Source organism: Neohortaea acidophila (genome assembly GCF_010093505.1).
Source record: "Neohortaea acidophila strain CBS 113389 unplaced genomic scaffold BDY17scaffold_10, whole genome shotgun sequence".
In the NCBI taxonomy this organism is placed as follows: Eukaryota; Fungi; Ascomycota; class Dothideomycetes; order Mycosphaerellales; family Teratosphaeriaceae; genus Neohortaea; species Neohortaea acidophila.
The window spans coordinates 326,520-345,338 of record NW_022985519.1 but is presented as its reverse complement, the minus strand read 5'-3'; the positions used below and the strand labels follow the sequence as shown (position 1 = coordinate 345,338).

General features: G+C 57.5%; 7 protein-coding genes across 7 annotated transcripts; 4 read left to right on the top strand and 3 right to left on the bottom strand.

Annotated features, from left to right (window-relative positions):
• Nucleotides 1–11: 11 nt before the first annotated feature.
• On the bottom strand, nucleotides 12–804 carry BDY17DRAFT_303019 (uncharacterized protein). Its single transcript, XM_033734502.1, has one exon. It carries the CDS (start codon nucleotides 726–728, stop codon nucleotides 159–161), a length of 570 nt encoding a protein of 189 aa, XP_033586554.1. The 5' UTR covers nucleotides 729–804; the 3' UTR covers nucleotides 12–158.
• A 1,400-nt stretch (nucleotides 805–2,204) lies between these two features.
• Nucleotides 2,205–6,401, top strand: BDY17DRAFT_303017 (ras guanine nucleotide exchange factor domain-containing protein). Its single transcript, XM_033734501.1, has one exon. It carries the CDS (start codon nucleotides 2,367–2,369, stop codon nucleotides 6,078–6,080), a length of 3,714 nt encoding a protein of 1,237 aa, XP_033586553.1. The 5' UTR covers nucleotides 2,205–2,366; the 3' UTR covers nucleotides 6,081–6,401.
• Nucleotides 6,402–7,379: 978 nt separating this feature from the next.
• On the top strand, nucleotides 7,380–8,210 carry BDY17DRAFT_255962 (zinc-ribbon-domain-containing protein; the record flags this gene model as incomplete). Its single annotated transcript, XM_033731573.1, has 2 exons — nucleotides 7,380–8,051; nucleotides 8,115–8,210. Coding segments are annotated over 2 exons (768 nt in total), but the record flags the coding sequence as incomplete, so codon positions are not given.
• A 942-nt stretch (nucleotides 8,211–9,152) lies between these two features.
• Nucleotides 9,153–10,495, bottom strand: BDY17DRAFT_29748 (mitochondrial resolvase Ydc2). Its single transcript, XM_033733607.1, has 2 exons — nucleotides 10,432–10,495; nucleotides 9,153–10,362 (listed from the first exon to the last, which is right to left on the bottom strand). The coding sequence occupies exon 2, from the start codon at nucleotides 10,219–10,221 to the stop codon at nucleotides 9,205–9,207; it is 1,017 nt and encodes a 338-aa protein (XP_033586551.1). The 5' UTR covers nucleotides 10,222–10,362; nucleotides 10,432–10,495; the 3' UTR covers nucleotides 9,153–9,204.
• A 116-nt stretch (nucleotides 10,496–10,611) lies between these two features.
• Nucleotides 10,612–12,580, top strand: BDY17DRAFT_285365 (amino acid transporter). Its single transcript, XM_033732110.1, has 4 exons — nucleotides 10,612–11,589; nucleotides 11,641–12,017; nucleotides 12,075–12,138; nucleotides 12,195–12,580. The coding sequence occupies exons 1-4, from the start codon at nucleotides 10,705–10,707 to the stop codon at nucleotides 12,516–12,518; spliced, it is 1,650 nt and encodes a 549-aa protein (XP_033586550.1). The 5' UTR covers nucleotides 10,612–10,704; the 3' UTR covers nucleotides 12,519–12,580.
• A 315-nt stretch (nucleotides 12,581–12,895) lies between these two features.
• Nucleotides 12,896–14,053, top strand: BDY17DRAFT_256396 (uncharacterized protein; the record flags this gene model as incomplete). Its single annotated transcript, XM_033731597.1, has 1 exon — nucleotides 12,896–14,053. One exon carries the CDS (start codon nucleotides 12,896–12,898, stop codon nucleotides 14,051–14,053), a length of 1,158 nt encoding a protein of 385 aa, XP_033586549.1.
• Nucleotides 14,054–14,343: 290 nt separating this feature from the next.
• Nucleotides 14,344–15,726, bottom strand: BDY17DRAFT_312886 (uncharacterized protein; the record flags this gene model as incomplete). The annotated part of the gene is made up of 1 exon (XM_033735668.1): nucleotides 14,344–15,726. The coding sequence occupies one exon, from the start codon at nucleotides 15,724–15,726 to the stop codon at nucleotides 14,344–14,346; it is 1,383 nt and encodes a 460-aa protein (XP_033586548.1).
• Nucleotides 15,727–18,819: the final 3,093 nt, after the last annotated feature.

Below are 18,819 nucleotides of genomic sequence, written 5' to 3'. Positions count from 1 at the left end.
CGAAACGTGATGTTCAACTCTTGGAAAACAGGACTCGCCTCGAGAGCATGGGTTCTGATCTGGCAGCAATATGCCCATCCACGGACGGCGCACTACACCAAGGATCTTGCAAATCGTCGGCAGCCTTGAGAACCTCCTGCAAAGTCATCTGCCGAGCATCATGATCGTACTCGCGATCCTCCTTCAGATTCTTCGAAGATGTCCGATGGAACTGCATTTTGATCTTGCTGGTGATGTTGGGGCTCTGCACAATCCCACCGTCGACGTCCACCTTCCGCTCGGGCACTTTGAAGGCATGTGGATGATCTTCGGGGAGAGCGGCTGCGGCGAAGATGGCGTCGATGGGCCCGAGGGGTCGTGCTGGTGGCTCGGGGGAGTCGATGCGCTGCTGGGGGAGCGTGCAGCAGAGGTTGGGGCCCGACATGGAAGTGGAGGAGTCGGGAAGAAATTACATATGTTGTGTTGATGAGATTGTGGTGGTGGTGACAGGCGATTGGGAGAAGACGGAGAGCAGAAGATGAAAGCATGATAGAGCAGTCAGGAGATACTGGATGGGATGGAAACGTGCCTACCTTTGTCTGCGCAGTTCTAAAGATGGTGAATCGGAAGGCCATGCCAACTGTTGGTTGGGAAGATATGGCAGGTGATGGCGTCTGTAGGTCCTGCCGCCAGTCTGAACCACGGCAGCTGTTTCCTTCCAGCAAGAGAACGCGGTGGAGTAGCGACATTGTGGAAGTGTTGTTGTGGAAACTGACATGTACTTGCTGACATGCAGACAGTAGAAGGCATCTTTGTAAGCAGCTGTCGTGACAGTTGAGTGCACAGATGAAGTCGTGGAGGCGTGCAAATCTCATATGCAGTGTGATGGGATGGGATCGTCGATGTTCCACGTCGTCTATTTAATAGAAAGCTGCGAGGCGGCCGTTGGAAAGATCTGCCGGGCCTTGAGCGCCGCGAAATTGCGAGGTGGCTTGAGGCCATCTGGCGGAAGGAAGGACGAGACTCGACGCGTGCGGCAACACTTGGCACGGTGGCTACGACCCAGTCAGCTGTTGTACGTGGTCGTCGTCGGTGTTCTTCTACGCGGATGTGATGGTGGCAGCACTCTTGCGACCGATGTATATGGGGGGTGCGAGGATGGATTTGTGTATCCCGGCGACTCGGATCCCAATGCGGCAAGGGTTGGAGGTCCGCGCCCCCACTTTCGGCACATCAGAGTTCAGATGCAGGGTTGTGGCTTTGACGCGACCGGGGGTTGTTTTGGTGTTCGCTTCTGACTTGGGTTCGCGTGCTCGAGCGAGTGTCGATCGTTGTCATGTCCCGTGTACACTGCAGTAAACACTGTTGCCCAACAGGGCCGCCAAAAGCAGGCCGCGCAGGCCAATGGCCATCTCAGTCATCCCTCTCGTCGAACGCAAGCAACATCCCCCTATCACCATCCATTCGTGCGCAAGGAGAGACAACTGGCCCCAATCAAGCTAGCCAGGCGCAAACCGTTTCCCCGGTTTGGTGAAGCCGTTAGGTCGCGCTCCTTTCCGCGCACTGTTCCCTGCAGCCGTGCTCGACCCCAGCACCGGGCTTGCAAAATCAACACTCCCTTCACGCGACTCGGGAGATGATCAGCGCCCACCGTCGCACTTCCTCAAACCCACCTCCTATAATCCACGTGTGATAAATTGCTGCTTCACTCCTCCTCGCACTTGTCCAAAGACACCCCCGCCGCATTATCCCCGAAAGCAGGAGGATTTCGCAGCTGGTGTGCGTGTGTTGTCATTGCCTCCCACCTGGCATAAGCTATCGCGTGAAGAGGGGAAGGCACTGCCCTTGCGTTCTTCCCTCGCCTGCATCATCGCTTCGACGACAATCCACACACCCCTCTGTTCGTCGCCACTCGCTCTTCATTCGACCTTTTGCTCTGTCAAGGATATCATTCATTACCACCAGAGGAGCGCACACGCGCAAGCGAGCGCCCGCGTCATCAGCATCTCTGTTGCTCTCGACTGACTCGCCCACGCCCACCACCTCGCCCTGCACAATCCTTCTGTTGACAGACAACAAACCCACCATCGATCGACGAGTTCGCCGGGGGAAAAGCGACCGCGTACTTTTGCCGTCGCCGCGCCCCGAAGGATCTGGGTCTTCTCCACAAGCCTCTACCAAAAACACGAACACCGGCTAATCCCGACGCTGCACATTCCACATCACAACAAATCCTCTCCCACACACCCAATTATCGCCCCCTCGCGACAGGCCCTTCTAGAACGGAATTGGAACGCGACGGCTGCACCTCTTGCATACTGCATCTGCTCTCATCGCGCTTTTGTCGACCTTTCGCGCCGACAACAAATGGACTCGTCCGCCATTCTATGCCGTTGGAGAGCGTAGCATGGTACAGCGAAATGGAAGTCAACAATTCTTCTTCCCCAAATTGGCGGCTGGACAAGGGCGAGCAGACGGCCAACTCCAATGCGCGCCTCAGCACAGCTCAAGCACACTACACACCACCCGAGTCTCCAGTGCGTTCCGCGCAACGACAGAGTTCGTACGCCGAGAATGGGTTTTTCCAAAATTACCTCCGCGCATTCTGCCACTTCGAACCGCCGACAGAGGCCGAGGCGAATGATGAGGCGCTCTTGATGACGGTGCGCATTCAGCCGGGAGACTTGATCCTCATCCACTCCGTCCATGCGAATGGCTGGGCAGACGGCACCGTTCTTACCACCAATGAACGAGGATGGCTGCCAACGAATTACTGCGAGACCTTCGACCATCCGTACATGCGGAATCTGCTCAGCGCAATGACGCACTTCTGGGATCTGCTAGGCGCAAGCAACGACGAGAATCTCTCGACCTTTGTACGACAGGACTACGTCCGTCCGCTAATCGCCGGCGTGCGCTTCCTCCTCGAGCACGCCGATTGTCTGCACAGAGATGCGCCGCTGGTTCAGCGCAGTACCGGTCTTCGCCGACTGCGCAAAGGCCTACTCGCCGATCTATCGAGCGTGGTACAGATTGCGAAACGGCTGCAAGAGGTCGTTGCCGAGCCTCTTGTCGGCGATGCGGTTCAGCACCTTCTTGACGAACTCATGGTGAAGGCTTGCAAGGCCGTGACGAGGGCGGTCGGCTTCGTGGACATGTTGCAGCAGGAAGGCGTTGGCGTTGTTCCTCTGAAACAGTCCAGTCGCAAGAGTGTCCGAGTCGCGGTCGACACTTCTGCCCGCGAGGCTCAGCATGGCAAGGCGCACGACGGTTCTGAACTTCCAGATCCGATTGACAGCGGAAAGTGCTTCACAGAGCCTGCAGAACCCAAGCAGATTTCCGAAGAGGACCAAGCGGCAGCTGGAGATCATGTACGGTCCAACTCACAGAAGAGGCTGTCGAGGGGACCCGGCAGCCTGATATCCCACCGATTATCAACAGTACGATACGACGCTGTGCACTCAGACGGCCTCGCCACGGAGCGACTGGCGCAAGCACACGACGTCTGCATCAGCCAAATCGCCGGCTTCATCGGCCTCTACCTGCACTCCTCGAACCCCGCTTCAGAACTCGCGGCAATGACTCGGCGACTTCAGAGCACCTGTGATACCATGCTCGACGTCCTCGACAGGATCGCAGCGGTGGAGCCACTGGGTTCCTGCTCGATTCGAAAGGCGCGGAGGATGTTTCAGTGGAAGTTGAACGACCTTACTGTGGAGACGGACAAGTTGTTTGCGAACGCTGTCCGGCTTGACGAGGATATCGTCATGGAGCCGAGTCATAGGGATCATCTGGTGGAGCTTAGCACCAGCCTCATCCGCGCGGCGGGCGACTGTGTGGTAAAGGTTCGCCGGATTGTTGAGCAAATTGGAGATTTCGATCTGGAGAACCCGCCCTCCACAAGGCAGGCCATACCTCATGATGAGGACGCCGTGACTGGTGCCAACAACACGGAAGGGCAGTCACACTCGTCAGACCCAAGGCCGGCGACCAGCAGCACGGACTCTCAATCGCGCTCCACGCAAAATGCCAGTCCTACCACGCGGCAGAGAGCCAAGACAACTACTGCCGTTCACGATCTTACACGAGAGTCCAGCGCAAAGACCAGCTCACGCACTCCCGACAAATCAATTTCTCTGACTATCCCCAGTTACACACCCATGGAAAGCAAAGCAGACGCCGCAGCTCCTCAGCTCTCGCCGCCGAACGCAGACACCACGAAAAGCGCCAGATCGTCTCGAACGCATTCGACAAGCCCCGTCCGCAAGTTCAGCGTCGGCGCCTCCATCTCTACCTCTACAGATACCAGGCTGAGCAGTATGCGCGATTCCGGCATCACGGCGGTGTCCGAAATCTCCACGCGAGCCACGACGCCAGATCACGCCAAGGACGCGCCGGCTTTGGTCAACAGCGTCGACAGCTTTTCCAGCATTCCGTCGACCGGTAATGTCGAGTCGAGCATTGATGCAGAGGCACAGCTGTTGCAGAAGACTTATGCGAATGAGCTCACGCTTAACAAAGATGGCCAGGTGACGGGTGGCAGTCTCCCGGCGCTCATTGAGCAACTTACTACCGGAGACACCGCGCCCGATCCACAATTTGTGGCTGCTTTCTTCGTCACCTTCCGCTCGTTTACTACTGCCCGGGAACTCGCTCAAGCGTTGATCCAGCGGTTTGATTACATCGGTGAAGATAAAGCTGTGGGCGTCCCCGTCCGGTTGCGCATCTACAACGTCTTCAAGGGCTGGCTGGATACATACTGGAAGGTGGACGGCGACCGAGAAGCCCTGGGCGACATCAGATACTTTGCGCTGCACAAGCTAAAGCCACTGATGCCCCTGGCTGGAGAGCGATTATTGGAATCCATCCGAAAGATCAGTGCGTCGTCTCAAAATGGGTCCGCCAGTGCGACTTTCGCCCCTGGGCCGAGAAAGTACAATGCGCTCTCTGTCAGCCAGGAAGAGATCGATTGTGACGCGCCCGAGCCGATGATCACGAGGAGCCAGTTGAACACTCTCAAGAAGTGTGTTGCGGATAGCACTGCTTCGTGCTCTGTGATGGATTTCGATCCCCTGGAGATGGCGCGCCAACTGACCGTACTCGGGTCTCGAATGTTCTGCGAGATTCAGGCCGATGAGTTTCTCAGCCTCGAGTGGAACAAGAAGGACTCCCTCAAGGCGGAGAATGTGCGCAACATGTGCCTGCTGAACACCGATGTGGCCCATTTCGTCGGCGACACCATCTTGACTCCCGAAGACGCGAAGAAGCGCGCACTGGTGATCAAGTACTGGTCGAAAGTGGCGACTCGCTGCCTGGAACTCAACAACTACGAGTCCCTTATGGCCATCATGTGCTCCCTCAACTCCTCCGTGGTGCAACGTCTGAAGCGCACCTGGGAACTGGTGAGCAAGAAGTCGCGCGCCCGCCTGGACGAACTCAACACGGTGGTCGACTTCTCGCGCAACCAAATGTCGCTCCGCCGCAGACTCGAAAACGCGCCCACCCCCTGCCTCCCCTTCCTCGGCGTCTACCTCACCGACCTGATCATGCTCGACGCCGGCAACGCCAAACTGCGTCAACTCCCCGGCGTGCGCACCTCGACCGGCGAAGCGCTAACCGTCATCAACTTCGACAAGCACATGCGGATGGCGCGCATCGTCGCGCACCTCCAGCACTTCCAAACGCCCTACAAATTGCAGGAAGTGCGCGACATGCAGGCCTGGCTGCACATGCACCTCGACCGCATGCGCAGCTGCAATGCGCAGATGGTCGGCGACTTCCATCGGCGGAGCTTGTATATTGAGCCGAAGCGCGATGCCGCGAGCGCGACGCATGCGATGCTCGCGCTGCCGAAGTTGCCTGAGTTTCGCCGGGCTACGGATCCGACTGCTTCGAGGGCTGGGGCTGGGAGTCGCGATGGGAGTGGTGGCGAGGAACAGCAGCAGCAGCAGTCGCAGTCGCAGCAGTTGGTGCGGCCGAAGACGGCAGGGTATGCGCCTACGTCGAAGAGCTTCAAGTCGGGTGGGCAGGCGTTTGAGTTTTTGTGGAAGACGAGGTTTGATTTCAAGGGGAGGGGAGAGGGGGTTGTTGAGGGGACGTGATGGGCAGGTGTTGATTGATTGACTGACTGGCTGACTGGCTTATACATGATACCCGTTCTTGCATAGCTTGGGGTTTACACGACAGTACACGACATGATGGTAGAGATATGAGCAATCTACAATGTTTCTGGATGAAATACGTCGACTCTCGACCGATGCTTGTATGGGATGTTGGAACACGTGACCCGGCACTCGCCACAAATCCGGGTTCCGGACGTGGCGTCCAGGTTTGACCAGCTGTCTAACCGCGTGGAAGATGCGCAGTCGATCAGATGATTTATTACTCGCCTCTAAACTTGATTCTTCCTCCTTGTAACCCCAGCATGCTTCGTCTTTCTCTGGCGTATCGTTTTGACTCGCTCGAGGAAGGACAGAGCCCAAGTGACGCAGCTGCCTGCCTCGGGGAAGCAAGCCGCGGCGTGGAGCACCCGAGCCACACGCCACACCAGGCGAACGCGGGCTGACGTTGAGGGGGATCACATGAAAGAAAGCGAAGCCGAGAACACGTGCTGCGCGATGCCGGCCGAAGCATCTTCTTCTCCTCCTCCGCCGACACCACCACTTCCACGACACTCTTCCTCTCCTACCACCCAACCAACTAAACCTCCTCATATCTCCATCTCTGCTCGGCCCTCCCATCACCATGCAAGTCTAATCCTGCCCTCTCGAAGCAGACATGCTTCCGCCGACCTTGACAGCCGTGCTGGTCTGGACTCGTCCCGTATTGTCTCCGACTATCCTTCTACCCATCGGCCCCTCAGATCAATAATCGACGACAACCGCAGAAGCATCAACCCCGCCCACGAAGTCACCGCAACTCTAAGACGAGCCTTCTTCGGCGCAGGCTCGATCCGAAGCTACTCCTACCCTCCATCTGCAGACTCGACACTCCTGGCCATGTTGAACGAGTCGATGCAACACGATCCCGCGGTGCGGGAGGAGATACAAGAGGCGAGGAAAATGGACGCAGCCCTGCCGGCCAACGACGGCATGCACGCCCTCCGCTGCAAGCTGCACGAAATCCGCAACCTCGCCCTTTCCACGGAAGAAAAGGCGAGGAGGATGCATATGCTCATGATGCAGCAATATGTCGCGCACAAGTCCCTCCACACCTCGCCTGAGTCGTTCTCGAGTGGTCAAGGGGAGCTCCACGCGGAAGAGCCTGCGGCACTCGATGTTGGTGTTGCGGCTATTCCCATCGACCCTTCTAATCCCTACAATATCCGTCCCGGCGACCTTGAACCATCTTTTAGCTCGCTGGCGGTGGCGTCAAACGAAGAGCAAGATGTTGACGAAGGCATGGAAGTCGATTACCAGCCCGCACTAGGATGCATGCACTATCTTCGCAACGTGAAAGTACAATGCTTCGACTGCCATCGCTGGTTCTCGTGCCGACATTGCCACGACCAGTCACGCGACCTCCCCTTTCCACACTCACTACGGCGCAAACTCATTCGAAACATGCTCTGCATGATCTGTCAGACGCCACAGCCGGCGGCGGAAGTGTGCTGCAATTGTGGCGAGTGGTCGGCCAACTACTACTGTGATACGTGCAAGCTTTTCGACAACGATCCCAATAAGAGCATCTACCACTGCGACGATTGCGGCATCTGTCGACTCGGTCGTGGCCTGGGCAAAGACTTTGTGCATTGCAAGAAGTGCAATGTCTGCATCTCCATCTCCACTTCTGCTGAGCACCCGTGTATCGAGGGCGCCACGGAGGGAGACTGCCCGCTGTGTTTGGAGGAGATGTTTGCGTCACGCACAAAGGTCGTCAGTCTGCCGTGCGGACATTATATGCATGCTATATGCTATAAAGACCTGATGTGTGTCACGTACAAGTGTCCGGTGTGCAGCCGAAGCGCCGTGAACATGGAGTTGCAGTGGCGAAAGCTGGACGACGAGATCGAGGCGCAACCCATGCCAGAGGACGACGAGGACGACTTGATCCTTCCGCCGGTTGAGATCCACGTTGACGAGGCTCATCCCCAACAACACGCCAGAGAGCCTATCCCGCGACAACGCAGGCCAAAGATCGTTTGGATTGGCTGCAATGATTGTGGCAGCCGCTGCTGGACCGCATTCCACTGGCTCGGGCTGAAGTGCAGGGTGTGCGACAGCTACAACACCAACCAAATGGCTCCCACCGCCGGGTACGAGACCGAAGCCGAGCGCGTGCTCCGACAGCAGCAGCAAGTCCATCGTCAACACGAGTTCACCGGTAATGCCGTCCTCCGCGATGCCGGTATTGGCGCCGAAGAGGCCATACGAGTCGACAGTGCACTCGATGTTCCATCTTCTCCTGCCCAGCTCGCTGTCCCTTCTTCGCCTGGAAGCCCCTCCAGCATTCCCTCTTCTCCGCGTCGATACTTTGTTCAAGAGGAAGAACCGCGCAGACCGTCCTTCACGGTCCCTCGCTTTTCCACTCCAACACTCCCTACGCTACGCAATCTCCCCGAGATGCCGCGTCTACCACGCATGCCGAACTTGCCCAACATGCCGAACTTACCCAACATGCCCAACCTCCCCAACATGCCCAACTTACCCAACATGCCAAATATCCCCAACCTACCAGAACTCGGCCTCCCCGAACTCGGACTTCCCCGCTTCTCAACATACGGCGTCTTCGACTCGCTGAGCCGCAGCCTGTCGCCTATGCGCTACTACTTGCAGGCCCAAGATGTGAGGGATGGCGCGATGAGGATGAGAGACGCGAATCGCTCGTCTCTGAGCGTGCATTCGGAGCCGGCGGCGGATACGCTATCGAAGCGGAGGCGGGCGGTCGATTTGGCGGGTGATGGGTGGGAGTCGGAGGGGAGGGGCTCTGGAGACGAGGAGGATGGTGAGGAGCGGCATAATCTTCATGAACGAAGGGGAGTGCCGCAAGTTGATGCTGAGGATGATGATGAGGAGGATGATGACGAGGAAGAGAGTGATAGCGAGTCTGAGGAGCAATCTGATGTTGATATGCTTGAGGACAAGGACTCGGACTTGGATATGGATCTTCCTGGACATCGGTGAGGAGGGAGCAGGAGTCGAGTCGTCCTCTGCGGTCCTGGAAAGTGTTGTGGCACGCCTAACAATATCATGAATACATACATATCGACAAACGTCTGCCCATGCATCAATTGCCTTCAATTGGTCGGGCAACATCAATCTCATCCTTCAACAACCCCCGCATTTTCTGCGCATTCTCCATCCATCGAATCCACGCCACGCCTTGCAACAAGCAATCCGCCAGATCATCGAGTTTCCCAACCGGCTCCTCCTCTGCCTCGTCCGACACACCGCCCTGCCCACCCCGTAATCTGCGCGAAGAAAGAAAGTACTCCTTTACCTTCAGCGCATCATCCCCCACCAACTCCAACCCAACCTGACCATCCTTTACCAGCGACGAAGGCTGCACAGTCTCGGCCTCAGCCAACCAGTTCTTGACAAGCGCAATCTTCTCCTTCTTCTGCACCTTCTTCCTCCCGCCGCCCTTCTCCTTCCCCTTGTCTGCAACCTCCTCCCTCCAACCTCCATCAAACAATGCCCCCTCAACAATCGTGCCCTGATGCCCTCCACACCAAAAATCCGCTACGCGAGCCGGACTCGCTTCCTCCATAGCCGGGAAGGCGCGCACATTCGATGAGGTAGCGCGCATCGTCGCCCAACAAGCCCACAGCATGGCTTCCAGCATGTTCACGCGCAGCGTCCATTCTTGCACTGCGGAGGCGCCGCCCGAGCGGAAACGCTGGCGCTCGATGAGGATGTGGGTTGGGGCGTGGCGTTGGAGGAGGGTGGTGGAGAGGTGGAGGGCTGTTTGGGAGAGGGCGGAGGAGGTGAAGAGGGGTGTTGGGGAAGCGGAGGTCAGGTGTTGGAGGACGTTGAGCTTCTGCCAGGCGATGATGTTGATGTTTTGCGTTGATGGAGTTGCGGTTTGCGGTTCCAGGAGGCAGATGCCGAGGTTTTTGATGCCCATGTCTATGCTGAGGATGCGGGGAGTCGGAGACGTAGGGGCGGACAAGGGTTGTAGGAGACGATGCCGGATTGCGGGCTCCAGGTCGGCTTTTGTGCCGGTGCTTGGGAGGCCGAGGAGGAAGGCGGCGTGTTTGAGTTGCGGGCTTTTGAGGGAGAGGAGTTTTTGCGAGAGGGCCATTGTTGGGTGGGCATTGCCGCGTGTTGAGTGAATAAAAGGATGAATTGAGGGAAACAGCAAGGCGCTCCTTCGATCAAATGGATATCGCGAGTGGATTCAAATGAGATGTGATGCAAAGGGAATCCAGACAAGAAGAGACGCCTTGGAGAAACTTAGCTTGTGTTCAGTGAGATGACGCGTGACTGTTCAATAGAAATGACAATCAGGTACCTTTTCCTACGCCAGCCATATCACAATGTCTAATGCCTTGCACGTCGCGTGTTGTACAGAGAAGGAGAAGACAAAGTCACGTTGGCCCCACGTGGCGCCCCGCGTGGAGCTGAAGCTGGCTGATGCGCGAGCCCAATGCGGCCGCCAAGTAACCTCACGCTGGAACAGACACCTCCCCATCTTCCATCTCAACAACACCATGTCTCCCTCTTGACTCCTGTCGCCGTCTCTCGCACGCATCAGAACCATCATGTTCTCCTAGGACATGATGCCATGGCCGGAGACGTTCACGAGCATAGCGATGCAGCGAACAAAGAAGTCGAGCCGACGGAGGCGGAAAGGCTATTGAACGAGCAGGGCGGGGAAGAGGACAATGCCTCCCAGAACAGCGACACGCCATCCACCGCGAACGGAGGGCAAGATCTGGCAAAGACGGGACAAGATGCGAAGAGACCGCGAGCGTCGCCGCGGAGGCAGTCCTCGTTTGCCCAGCATCGGCCTGGTGGCACTCCGCGTACACAAAACCGGGTGCGGTTTGACGTGATTGAGCCTCCGAGCGCCATGGGGCAGGAATGGCTGGACGAGGAGGACTATGTTGAAGGCGGGGGACAGCACGCGCCTCTGCTCACCAGCATCGAAGCACCCAGCGTCACGCTCGCAAACGACATTGACCTCGATCCCGCCGAATACCTCGAATCCGCACGGCCCAAGAGCGGGCTGAGAAGCGCCTTTATGAACATGGCAAACAGCATTATTGGTGCCGGGATCATTGGCCAGCCCTACGCTTTCAAGCAAGCTGGCCTCTTCACTGGCATCCTCTTATTAATATCTTTGACCGTCATCGTGGACTGGACTATCCGCCTGATCGTAACCAACTCCAAGCTCAGCGGCGCCGACTCCTTCCAGGCAACGGTGCAGAAGTGTTTCGGCAAGCCGGGGCTCATCGCCATCTCCGTCGCGCAGTGGGCATTTGCATTCGGCGGCATGGTGGCGTTTTGCGTGATCATCGGCGACACCATCCCTCGTGTGATTGCCTCTGCTTTTCCTTCGCTGTACGATAAACCGGTCCTCTGGCTGCTCACGGATAGACGGGCGATTATTGTGGTGTTTGTCATGTGCATTTCTTACCCGCTTTCTTTATACCGCGACATTGCCATGGTGAGTCGTTCCCTGCTGCCTCACGGCGAACATTCCACTGATGGCGAACAGCTCGCAAAAGCATCGACTCTAGCTCTAATCTCCATGCTCATCATCCTCATCACCATCGTCACCCAAGGACCCATTCAATCTCCCAACCTCCGTGGCCCTCTTCAAGGCAGCCTTCTGATCAACAACGGCGTCTTCCAGGCCATTGGCGTAATCTCCTTCGCTTTTGTCTGCCACCACAACTCCCTCCTGATCTACGGCTCGTTGAAAACGCCGACTATGGACCGCTTTGCCAAGGTCACGCACTACTCCACCGGCATCAGTATGCTGGCGTGCATGACGATGGCGTTGGCTGGATACCTATCTTTTGGTTCATTGACGGAAGGCAATGTGCTCAACAACTTCCCTACCGATAATGTCTTGGTCAACATTGCGAGACTGTGAGTGTTGTCGTCGTTCATTTCCTACATGTCGAGTATTATACTAATAGCAGCTAGGTGTTTTGGTCTCAACATGTTAACCACCCTCCCGCTCGAATGCTTCGTCTGCAGAGAAGTCATGGTAAGCCTTACACTCCACCTCTCTTTACTGAAACCCAGCTCACACCACCCACCCAGAACCAATACTTCCACCCCAACCAACCCCACAACACCAAACGCCACCTCATCTTCACCACCGGCCTCGTCATCAGCGCCATGAGCGTCTCCCTCATCACCTGCGACCTCGGCGTCGTCTTCGAACTCGTCGGCGCCACCTCCGCCTGCGCCCTCGCCTACATTCTGCCTCCGCTGTGTTTTGTCAAATTAACGAGTCGGCGGACGTGGGAGACGTATGCTGCGTATGCGTGTATTGCGTTTGGATGCGTGGTTATGGGGATTAGTTTGACGCTTTCTGTCATTAAGATGGTGAAGGGTGGGGGTGAGGGTGGGAGTTGTAGGTAGATGATCGATGATGATGTTATAGAGTAAATTGTACCTTTCCTGGTCGATCACCGTACTCTTTGCCTGCTTCTAATGGTTTGTTGTATTGCACCGGCGTTAGCTTTGTTCGTACAGCCTCGGCGGTTGATGACTGAGCCGCTCTTCCTTTACCCCACTCCTGATTGGTGGCTTGATTTTCGAACACCTACCCGCACCCCTCCTCACTTCATACGACTCACCTCCCTTCCAGCAATTGTCCCGCGCTGCCCATTCCCTGCCACTCGCTTCCGACAGATTTGAGAGCTCGATAATTGACACCCCGGCATCAATCGGCTGTTAGCAGCTCTCTCGCGACCTTCCCTCACCTCTACACCTCACCCCCCACCGCCACCACCACAATGTCGTGGTCAACCCTCCTGAACGACGTCACCTACCGCGACCGACCAAACAACAACGCCCCAAACACCACCTCCCCCTCCAACACAATCACCACAGCGGACGCGCGCTCGCAAATCTCGCGCGCGCGCTCCTACGCCTCCACGGCCGCCACGAGCGTCAGCATAAGCGGCGACATCTCCAGCCAGCTGCATGGAGGCTACTCGCACCCGCTGGCGCGCGCCTGGCAAGCGGAGCGCCAGCTGACGAAAGCAATGCTCATGTGGCCGCTCTTCGTCACCGACAACCCGGACGAGGAAGAGATTATCCCCTCCCTCCCCGGGCAGAAAAGAGTCGGGCTCAATAAGCTCGTTGCCCTGCTGCAGCCGCACATTGCCCGCGGGCTCAAGTCCGTCATCCTCTTCGGCGTCCCGCTCGCTCCGGGATGCAAAGACGCCCTAGGCACCGCGGCAGATGATCCGCAGGGGCCCGTCATAAGCGCCATCCGCCTGCTCCGCCGCGCCTACCCGCGCCTCTTCATCGCCGCCGACGTCTGCCTGTGCGAATACACTTCCCACGGCCACTGCGGCATCCTGCACGAAGACGGCAGCCTCAACAACGCCCTCTCCGTCGACCGCATCTCCGACGTCGCCATGGCGTACGCCGAAGCCGGCGCCCACTGCGTCGCCCCCTCCGACATGAACGACGGCCGCATCCGCGCCATCAAGCTCAAGCTCATCGAAGCGGGCATCGCGCACCGCGTCAACCTAATGAGCTACGCGGCCAAATTCTCCGGCTGCCTGTACGGCCCCTTCCGCGACGCGGCGGGCTCCGCGCCCTCCTTCGGCGACAGGAGATGCTACCAGCTCCCGCCTGGGGGCCGCGGATTAGCCCGCCGCGCCATCACGCGCGACATTGCGGAAGGCGCGGATATCATTCTCGTCAAGCCGGCGACGCAGTTCCTCGATATCATTAGTGATGCCAAGGAGATTGCGAGGGATATGCCGATTGCTGCGTACCATGTTAGCGGCGAGTATGCCATGATCCACGCGGCGGCGAAAGCCGGAGTGTTTGATTTGAAGACAATGGCTTTCGAGGCGACCGAGGGGATTTTGCGCGCCGGCGCGAATATTGTCATTTCCTACTTTACCCCGAACTTCTTGGAGTGGCTGGAGACGTGAGGGGGCGGAAGTCATTGTAATGGGAAGAGAGCAGGAGAAGGGGTTTCAATTATGCATCGCTAGGTATCATGGATCATGTAGGTTTCAAAAGACAAAATGTCCCAACTCCACGCCTGCTGGTGCTATACAGATATCGATCGCATTCGTGGTTAATGTTATTCCAAGGGAAAATTGCCGTCGCCATTCTGATCATCATCACATGCACGCCCATCTCCTGCCCTCAAAAATGCAAAGAGCACATTCCCCGCCGTCAATCAATTCAAACAACTCATAACGTAACCCCCACAATCTCAAAGCACGACCCCAACGCTCGCCTCCCCGCCCGCCTTTGCACTCTCCATAGCCTCCTTCTTCGCAGCCGCAAGCCTCTTCTGCTTCTCCGCCCACTCCCGACTCGCCGCACGCCCCCTCTCCGCAGCCTCCGCGCGCGCCTTCTTCGCCGCAGCCTCTTTGTCGAATTTGGCCTTTTCCGCCGCTGCTTTGGCTGCCGCGGGGCGATTGAAGACTTCTTTGCCTTTGGCTGTCGTTGTTGTCGGACGTTGGGTTGAGGCGGTGGGGTTGAAGGATGATGCTGGGGCGAGGGAGGGGCGGGGTCTATGTGCTGTTGATGCTGTTGATGCTGTGGAGAGTCTGCCTGCGCTTGGTTTGGAGGATGCAGTCGATGTGCCTAATCTCGACGCGGAGAGGGTGGAATGTGACACCGACACACGCGGATTCAAAGCAGTAGCCACGCTCTGAGCGCGTCTATGCGCCGCCACCGCACCCGGCGTCGTAGCCGCAGCCGTAGAAGCGCGCAGATCCTTCCCACTCATCAGGGACTCCCGCGCTTTGCTCGCATTCGTATGCCGTACGCTCGGCGCTCTGCTCAACGAAGCTGGCACAGGACGCGCTTTAAATGCCTTCTTCTGCCCCGCTTCATCCAGTTCTTTCTGCTGCCGTGCTTCCTTGGCCGCTTTCAGCTTTGCTGCTACGGCTTCGCCGGGGAGCTGGAAGGTGCTTTGTGTTGGAGCTTTGGTGGATTTCATGGGTTGCGGGGGAGTTGGGAAGGAGAGGGAGACGGGGCGGGGTTTGCTGTGAGGGATGATGACTTCTCTCTTTGCCACGACCGCAGGTGGGCTGGGCTTGACTCCGGATTGGATGGTGCCGGCGCTGGATTGTCGGACGCTAGCTGAGCGAGCGAGGGTGGTGGAAGGCCGTGGTCGACCTAGGGCTGGAGGTCGGCTGGCTGCTTCGGGGTTCTGGGCGAGTGAGATTCTTGCTTGAGAGGCTTTTGTCGCTCGCACTACTGGGGCTGCTTTCTTCACAACTTTCCTTTCGGTCGACTCGCTTGTGCGCTTTGGCTTTTCGGGGCTGGATTGAACGTCGGGGATGTCGTACTTAACGCTTTCGACTGCCTCATCGAGCGCGTCGAGGGCAGTGATGGGATCTGCAGCAGGCGCTGGAGGTGGTGTTGCAGCAGTGACAGCTGCGGTCTCTAGTGCATCGTAGGTCGACGGCTGGGGCGTTCTGACATCTTGCGGTTCGATATTCTCCTTGTTGCTCGTTGATCGTTTGGCTGGCGTCTCTGAGCGAAGGTGGGCAACGACATTGGGGACGGCAGTGGGGAGAGGCGAAGCCGGGGCATTCAAGTTCAATGCACTTGCCGTCTCCTGCTCTGCTCCAATATCGCCCATTGTGAGCCCAGGGGTTGCAATGGCAGTCGAGGAGAAGTATTCTTGGTCCAACTCTTCACGGGTCTGTCCGATTCCGTCGACCAAGCTCTTCGGTTCGAGTTGCTGAGCACCTGTCAAATCGTTGACAGCTGGACTGTGGTGCTTTGCGGTGTTTGAATTGTCAAGGGGGAGGTGGGTGATTTCCACTGCTTGGACCCCTGCATTAGCTTCCAGGGGGGTTTCGGGGTGTTTATGTGAAACGATTGGGGGGAATCAGCTTACATTGGGCTGACTCCTTGGTCAAATCTTCCGCTGCTGTTACGTTAGGAAGGCCTAATATTGGTGCGTTGCCCTTTGGGAGCACGTGCTGCTCGTCGCTCAATGGCGTCTCCGCTAGCTTGGAGGCAGTCATCGGGTCGGCGGCGAGGTTGTCCATGTTGTCTCTGGATGTCTTCTTCCCAGCTGCCCTTGTCCGTGTTGATTTCCTGAGCTCATGCAGCACCTCCTCGGGTTGAGAGTGGCTGTCGGTGCTGTTTGGCTCCAAGCTGCCCAATGGCGCTCGATCACCTTGCTGGAGCAGACGCTCTTTCACGTCTTGACGGGTGATGTCCTCCTGCATATTCAGAACGACATCTTCGTCGACGTGAAGGGCTTCGGCGACTTCGGCAGCCATCTTGCGCGTGATACGGCCTACCATGGTGGCGGTTGGTAGCGGTTGTGGCTGTCGTTATCGCTGTTGTGGTGTGTGTGTAGGATATCGAGCGGGAAACGCGCAGATCAACGGCACGGGCAGTGTCAACGCCTTCACAGCTAAGACACACGTGCCGGACGATCAGGGCAATCAAACGGTGTACTGTTCAGGGTCGGAGATCGACTGTGGGGTCTCCAAGACAGCGGTGGTGTCGCGTTTGTTTACAGAGTCACTGCGAATCGACGGCGAGAAAAGTAGTGGCACCCCTGTCCCGCTGCGACGCGCCACGCGCCTGGCGCCTTCCCCGCGAAAGCCAAACCGGCTGTGGTTGGGATCGGCACCGTTCTTGCTTCATCAATGTTCCATCCTCCAAACAGATTGTATTCATCCTGTGGTAGAGATGCACGTAGAGAAGAAAGCGATCTTGCTATGCCGACATCAGCGACAGTCCTCCAATGGCAGTCGACCATCCAGCTCTGCCTGCCACTACCTTACAACATCACCGGGTGGAAAGCTCTCAACGTACGGTTCCTTCACCAAGCTGACTGTTCGTGGCCTTCACCTCTGTGGGAAAGCACCAGAAGGACACTTTGATTGTCGAGCAAAGATGCCCTATTCTGGTATAAGCGCGTCTACACTATTGCTCACCCGGCTAATCCTACCATCCTGGAATTCCTCGAAGCACCCCAACTCTGAGCACGTGAGGGGGAACAAGGCCCGTACCGCCATCGAGATCCAGGCTTTCAGGGCCTGCTCGCTACTTGCGATCGCCTGTCACGCGGAAAGAGTGAAGGTAAGGTCGGAACAGATATGCCCCGAGGCGAGTTGTGCACAACGGCTGGCTGCAGACACGTCCATGGCCCGGACCGTTTCTGAATGCGGGGTGGAGCTGGCGCGTGGGGGTGGATGAGCCTCATGAGCATCTACTGATCATCATCATCTACGCGACAACTTGCCATAACCGAGGGCAAACACATCTCTCATCACGGGACGTAGGTTGTCCATTACGCTGGCGTCCCGCTATTCCTCCATCGAGTGTCCGGGTCATGCATGAGAAGGGCAATGGCCGCAACTGCACGTACGTAATCCTGATGGAACGCGGGCCACGCCTGACGCCATCTCCAACACTCCGGACCATCGCCCGGCCCCGCACGCCTCCTACGTGCCAAAAAGGGGGGATGGGCGAACAGCACCAGGGACCAGCAGCAGCAGACACCGCACGCATCCACCTTGGTGGTGTGCCGGCTGCACACCTCAGTGGCGTCAACCACACGTAGGCATCCCTCCTACCTCATCTGGCCAGCCGTGTGAACCAACGGGACGCGACGGCTTGTCACCGATGCGGCATCTTCCCCCCCACCCTGCGTCTGAAGCCTGCCTGCCTGCCCTGCCCTGCCCTGCCAAACCGTCAAATTACGCCAGAGCATGCGTGACCTGGCCGATCGGGGCTGGAGGGATGGTAAGGGGAAAGGTTAATAATGTACGTACAGTACATTGCCCAAGCGCTTCCCCGCTTCCATCCATGTGTCTGGTCCTTCGAATCTGTTCGATGCTCCAGCCGTGCCTGACTTGACACGCTTCACCACCACCCGCTTTTGCCTTCTTTCCACCGCCTTCTTCTTCTCTCGATCTTTGCCTCTATTGTCATTATTGGGTCTACGCCGCCCCTCCAGTCTTTTTCCACACCTTTACTTCTATAAAGTGGTCGTCACCGGACCTGCCGATAACGACTTGAAATTGTTGCATGGTGTCACGGTGCCACCGCCCGGCTGATCGCGAATCGAGCTTGTGCCCGCCCGTTTCACCATCAAGTCAGACGAGCACGCACACACGCACAACACCAGCTGCCGACTGCAAGCTCATATTCGTAAGAAGGCCTCTGTGCCTTTCGGAATCATAGCAATCATTTCTCATCCTCGCGGAACCAACCAGATGGACTGCTTTCGAGACTTTTGCCTGTTCTGCGATCGAGAGGCTCCGGATGGGCTATATGTAAGTCGAATCGTCTTCCGCACGGCGCCGACCTGACTGACGGTATGTCGCCAGTGCTCGCAGTCCTGCAGACTCCGCGACATTGAACGAGGCAGCGATCTTCAGACGTCCTCCCATCCGACAACATCAACCCAACCACGCCTTCACCATCATCATCAACAACACCACCGTCCCAGAAGCACTCCAAAATCGCAGAAAGCCCCACCAGCACACTCCTCCTCCTTACCACCATCCATCTTCGCACAGCGACCCACCGTTCCTCGATCTTCAACCTCCACCGCCCTAGCGACAGGGAGTCGCCTCACCCCATCCACTTCGCAATCCTCCACCGACTCCACCGATAGCTTCCAATCCACCGAACTCGAACGCGCCTCGACGCCCTCCTCTTCTCGCAGTTCGCCGAGCAGAGACTCGCATGCGATTTCGGAGCA

Coding starts and splice junctions, on each gene's coding strand:
- BDY17DRAFT_303017 (XM_033734501.1), top strand. CDS start 2,367: ATGCCGTTGGAGAGCGTAGCATGGTACAGCGAAATGGAAGTCAACAAT.
- BDY17DRAFT_29748 (XM_033733607.1), bottom strand. CDS start 10,221: ATGGCCCTCTCGCAAAAACTCCTCTCCCTCAAAAGCCCGCAACTCAAA.
- BDY17DRAFT_285365 (XM_033732110.1), top strand. CDS start 10,705: ATGGCCGGAGACGTTCACGAGCATAGCGATGCAGCGAACAAAGAAGTC. Junction 11,590..11,640: donor TATACCGCGACATTGCCATG/GTGAGTCGTTCC, acceptor GATGGCGAACAG/CTCGCAAAAGCATCGACTCT. Junction 12,018..12,074: donor TTGGTCAACATTGCGAGACT/GTGAGTGTTGTC, acceptor AATAGCAGCTAG/GTGTTTTGGTCTCAACATGT.
- BDY17DRAFT_303019 (XM_033734502.1), bottom strand. CDS start 728: ATGTCGCTACTCCACCGCGTTCTCTTGCTGGAAGGAAACAGCTGCCGT.